Source organism: Musa acuminata, chromosome BXJ2-2, assembly GCF_036884655.1.
Source record: "Musa acuminata AAA Group cultivar baxijiao chromosome BXJ2-2, Cavendish_Baxijiao_AAA, whole genome shotgun sequence".
In the NCBI taxonomy this organism is placed as follows: Eukaryota; Viridiplantae; Streptophyta; class Magnoliopsida; order Zingiberales; family Musaceae; genus Musa; species Musa acuminata.
The window spans coordinates 18883350-18889349 of NC_088339.1; the positions used below are offsets into that span (position 1 = coordinate 18883350).

The 6000-nt window shown below is 38.9% G+C and overlaps 1 protein-coding gene across 1 annotated transcript; it reads left to right on the forward strand.

Moving 5' to 3' along the window:
* Positions 1-2374: 2374 nt before the first annotated feature.
* LOC135605210 (cytochrome b561 and DOMON domain-containing protein At3g07570-like) lies at positions 2375-4003 on the forward strand. The gene is made up of 4 exons (XM_065095014.1): positions 2375-2589; positions 2669-3083; positions 3151-3548; positions 3620-4003. The coding sequence occupies exons 1-4, from the start codon at positions 2404-2406 to the stop codon at positions 3866-3868; spliced, it is 1248 nt and encodes a 415-aa protein (XP_064951086.1). The 5' UTR covers positions 2375-2403; the 3' UTR covers positions 3869-4003.
* Positions 4004-6000: the final 1997 nt, after the last annotated feature.

The following is a 6000-nucleotide window of genomic DNA, read 5'->3' on the forward strand; positions in this document are numbered from 1 at the left end:
TATGAATTGAGCTTGACTCGAGAAACTTCTCCCTGACTATTGTAGATTTGAAGAACACACTCTATAGTAAGTTCCTTAGTAAAACCTCTCTTCTTGAATACCTTAGATTATTCCTCCATAGGCTTGGTAAATCCCTTTAAGTGCCAGATCATCGACTTAGCCATTGGTTATTTTTGTTTTGAAACTAAAATGCTCCACACTAACCCTAATTCCTTAAAAGCCAAACTTTCACCCTTTTCTTCAAAAATATATTTGATTCCATCGAAGCTTCTGAGGATAATATTGAGGTGTTAAGATGAAGGTCCAGAGGATTCTAAGTAAGATTTGACTTTTATGTAGAGTTGGATGGCTTATTTGTGGCTTTTGAATAACCCATAAGATTCATTATCAAGACTATAATAAATACTCTTCTATAGAAGGAGAGGATCATGTCAAACTTTCAATCTTGTTATAGCTGAAGCCTTAGCTTTCTTTGGAGGTCTCCAACCATAACTACTCTTTCTAAGGCTTTTGGATCAAATCGGACTCCCTTCAACTTCTAGTCTTTGGGAGGGATTGTCCCTCATTCTTTAAGTCTATATTTTATAATATTTTTTTTTTATCTTTTCGATAATTTTAGTTCAATGAAGTTTATTCACTTACCTAAATCTTTTAACAATGTAAGCCATTTGTTAGCTTTTTTTTTTTTTTGTCAAATCTCTTGATTTTCAATTTTTCACTTTGTGGATGACCAACAAGCATTGCGTTTCTATACTTAGCTTCTCAATAATATAATTTTTATTTTTCTTAAAAAATAAAGTGAAGTCTGATATGTTATAAATAAGTATTTATCTTGAATATATCAATCATATTTTTTTTATTTTTCATTAGAAAATATCAAATCTTTAATAATTCCATCGTACATGATTGAGTTATGAAAATTTTATTTTATATATATTTTGTTTTACTTCAGTTTCAATAATTTTTCCATCAATTTTATAAAATCAAGTTTAAATATATGGAATATCAAAATTTCCTCCCAGTGGCTATATAACATTTATTTATAAATATTTTCATTTGAGACATCTAAGATATAAGATAGAAAAAAAAGATGTTCAGATAATTTTTTATCCTACATCTAAGTCTGTGGCAAACTAAAATATCATCTTTAAATTTCAAGATATTGATTGTGTTTGTTGCAATCTAATTAAATTCTACATATTTAATCAAATTTTCAAAAAGAAGATCCCAATGCAATTAAAATTTTCCACATTTATACATATTGTTCCTAATAACCTTTACCTAAATCTTTTAATTTTTTGTGTCAAAACAATCAAACATGAGCTTAATTCTTTGAAATAGATCAGTTATTCAATAACTTAATGGATATCTGATGAAAGAAAAGATTACTACAAGAGTGGATTTTCCCTTTTATGTTATACTCACAAAAGAGGAACTTGTACCTTCTCTGTGTTCATTCTCTGGACAATTACAAGTTGTGATGCATTAAAGCTTAGTAACCAAATGATGGAAATTGCAAGATATTATAGTAGTCAAAGTCTACACAAATTTGAAGAGAAATGAAGAAGAAGAAGAAGAAGAAGAAGAAGAAGAAGAAACAGCCTCTAGTGTGCACTTGGTCTTTTCATAGTACTGAAGATTGTATACTTGGTGTTAAAGCTATCTATTGGCTTAAATATATTATAAAGGTTGAGAGATTCATGCATGAAGCTAGCTAACCTTCCAATTATTGTATTCTGGCTTCAGTTCTACAAGTCTAAGGACCTACAAAGATATATAGATTAGTATACCTATCTAAAGTGAAACATTGACTAATTGATAGCTACTGTTAGTCCTCTATCATTTATCTTTTTCTTTCTCTAAAACAATTGACAAATATTCTTTGTCATTCATCATAAAATAGACTTCAACACCATTAATGTTTCTTTGCCCAATTCCTGATATTTCAGACATCTTTGTTCATGATGGGCATGTAGAATTGAACCTTGACCATCTATATCTGTCTACCAGATATAGATTGGTCCATCATAAGAAGATCATGCACCTACAGAATGCAAGAAATCTACGTCTATCCATTTAATTCTTTTGCACTGCTGTCTGTCTTATGGATGAATCATTGCTTGGCTACAGGTCAGTTTTCATTAGTATAAGTTAGATGAAGTGGAAATCCACTTTTCCTTTGGGTATCCATTTAATCCAAAAGAAATCACCCACTTCAGCTTTAATAACTTATGCAAATCCTTGAAGGAAGAACAATGAATAATTTATTTCTTCCTCCAACTGCTCTCATCTACTGTGCTGTTCCATCTTGAAAGATCATTCTCTCTTTCCCTCTGAAAAGAAAACTATCCTTACGCGTATATAAAGCAGATAAGTATCAGCCAAGATCAGAACCAGGAAGTGATGGAGATGAAGAAGGTCTCTTCCTGCTTCTCCACCTTCATCCTCCTACTCTTGAGCTTCACTTCCTTTGTTAGCTCTCAGTCAGACTCCTGCTCCTCTAAGCTAACTGTTAGCAACCTCATTCCTTTCAACACCTCTTCCCTCACCTGCATGTCTGCATGGAGCTCCGAAGGATTCATCCTAAGGGTATACGACATGGTCATGGTAAACCCTTACTTATTTGTCATATAGAATCTAACGCTGCAAGGATTGCATGCATATTCAGTATGAGAACGCAGGGCCAAGTCTGTGGAACTTTGTGCTCTCAGCACCTGATAAAGGGGCGTACATCGCAATTGGCTTCTCTGGCAACGGCAGGATGGTCGGGAGCAGCGGCGTGGTCGGGTGGAAGTCTAGCAGCGGCGTGGGCATCGTGAGGCAGTACTATCTCGGTGGGTATAGCTCGAACCAGTGCCCGCCGGACAAAGGGAGCCTTTCATTAGTGCAGGGGAGCTCGTTGATAGTGTCGCAGAGTTCACGGTTGTACCTCGCCTTCCAGCTCAGTACTGCGCAGCCTCAGTCGAGTCTGGTCTATGCCGTCGGGCCGTCGAACAGTTTGCCGTCGTCCGGTGGCTATTTGTCTACGCACAGAGACATGGCTTCCGGCACCTTGAGTTCTCCTGCTGGCGGCGGAGGTGGCGGTGAGTGTTTCGTGGTTCATCCATTAGACCAGAAAAGGATATCGAAACTTGAGCTTGTGATGTGCAGGGGATGATGATGGTGATGACGATGAGCATGGACGAAAAGGAGACGGGGAAGGAGAATCGTCGAGCGGACGAAAGAGGGGCGGCGACGACGACAGCGACGGAGAAGACGCAGTGGCAAGGAGATCAGGCGGAGGCTTGAGCTTAGCCAAGAAACATGCGCTGCTGACCATCTTGGGGTGGGGGATTCTGTTGCCCATCGGAGCAGCCACGGCTCGATTCCTGAAGCACCACGACCCGCTCTGGTTCTACTCACACGTTCTCGTTCAGGGGGTCGCCTTCGTCGTCGGGGTCATTGGCGTGCTCGCCGGCTTCAAACTTGAGCACAACCTGGGCGACGGCCGCGACGTCGACGCACACAAGATCCTTGGCATCTTCGTCTTAGCGTTCGGCGGCCTTCAAGTAAGATCGTCATGGCACAAACACTCACCAAATACACAAACAAGATAATCGATGCTACCCAAAATTTGCAGGTCATGGCGGTTCTCATGAGGCCAAAGAAGGAAGCCAAGGCGAGGAAGTACTGGAACTTGTACCACCACAACGTGGGACGGGCGGCGATCGTTTGTGCAGTGGCTAACATCTTCTATGGATTGTGGTTGGCGAAGGAGGCCCGAGACTGGAGCTACGGCTACGGCATCTTCGTGGGGGTTTGGGTGGTCGGCTGCTTCGTTCTGGAGGAGTGGAGGAGGAAGCATGTAGCGGAGTGTACCGTGTGTTAGGATTGCGTTGCATGGCTCTGCATGCATTACTTTGATTCTTGTGGCTGTGCATAGAATCTTATTTTGACTGTTCCTCTTTCTTCTTCTCGAGCGTGTATACTTACTTGTTCTTTGATGATGAAATCATTGTTGGCGTTTTTATCCTTCATGCATCCATGTTTTAGGCAACGTGATGTGCATCAAACTGTGCACGAAGGATCATCCAGTGCTCCCATTCATCCAAACTTGGATCTTCTACTGCTGATGCATGAGAAAGATCAGACCATGAGTTCTTCAAACTAAACTAATTGCCTATCGGAAGGAGATTTAGTGATCTAGAATGCATATAGAGCAGGTTACATGGATCGAATTGATTACTAGCAGCAGGCACAAAACAGGCGGCGTTGCACATCCACAGCACACTGTTTTAGGAGATTGTTAATCTGATTCTTGGTCATGGTGACATGCACTTGGATTATACAATGTTTCTCAGATAAAATAGCTTCATTTGTTCTCTCTCTCTCTCTCTCTCTCTCTCTCTCTCTCTTACTGTTGTTCTTCTCCTTTATGAGTGCAAGAAAAAGACAGTCCTTCTGTAATGTTGACTACACTTGTGGTAGACACAGACAGCTCTTCAATACAAAATCTGCAGCAACATTATCAATCGTCAACCACCCTTTGACAACCGACAAATGAAGACGTATCGACGTGACATTAGGTAGCCAAAGAGAATCGATTACAAGGAGGTTGAAGACGAACAAACGCGTGGAAGTCGGCGTAAATGGCGTGTGCCAAGCACACGGAAACGGACCAGAAATAGCACCAGAATCCAACCAAGGGAATCCAAGAAGTCAACGGTGAGAAACGGTGGGCGCATATATACTGCTTGTGTGTGGATTGGGTAGACTGAGAAGATCAACACACCAAACCTTGAATTATATGAGGGGTTGAATTTTTAAGACCTAAAACGTACAAGAATTTAACAAAACAAAAACAAGAATATGATGAGGTAAATTTGGTTATCAAACCCAAAGTAACAAAATTGATCCAATATAATCTATTTTTCTGGAACAGATGAAAAGGAGTTCATTTTACTTGATGACAAAGAATGTTAATATCTGATCTTATATAAGAAAACTATACAAAAGATATATCAGATAAAATCCCTCTGACAATCGAGTTAATTTAAATTTATTGTAAACGAAAAGAAACTCTTGAAAAGTTTCAACATTTGAATTTTATTTAATTAGTATGGAACAAAAATATGCTTTATATAAGGTTTGCTTGTAATATTGTTGGTAATATAATTTTAAATGACTGACTTTGTGAAAGAATATTCTCTTTACATATCATTTTGATAATATTTTATCATTTTCAAGAAATATGATATCTTGTTATTCGGGTGAACTCTACATGTTGAGTCATGATCGACGAAAAATAATTGTTATATTAAAATCCTAAATTAATTTATCATAAAATTTTCTATTTACATATTTGATTCATCATTATGGTTATGATATTTTTCTTTAGTACCCTCTTAACTTATATATCAAATACATAGTTTGATGTCACAATGGTGTTCCATTCTAAAGATTCTGGTTCTCTCTCTCTCTCTCTCTCTCTCTCTCTGTAAATTCTTCTCTTGCCTCTGAAAACATCTTCATCTTTCATCTGACAGATGAACCAAGACACAATTAAATTCCATTAGCTCAAGGTCATCCTTAAGACTTGAAAGCAGACAAACCATTACCTGGCCAGGTTGCACAACACTGCTACTCCACCTAATGCTAACCCACCTTTAAGATCAAATTGGTAGTGTTCTGCAGCATGACCATGGCGTGTGGAATCCACACTCGATGAGGATTATATTAATCCAAACAAAGGTATAGATGTTCTATGCCCATGTGATGTGGAGAAGGTTCAGGCAACCTTTCCCCGTCCTCCACCTTAAACCATCGTAAACAAATGCCCACTTGAGGATTCCTCCACATCCATGACGGCAGCAGTGACAACGAATGCCTCTCAGGGAAGCAAAAGGAAGCAGCCATGTCTTTTCCTTAGACGAAGATGGATCCGTCTTGTCTACATCATCATGCATTTGTAGATTGCCAAATGACTTGGTCTCAGAAATGCACGTCAAAGCCAGAAGAGCT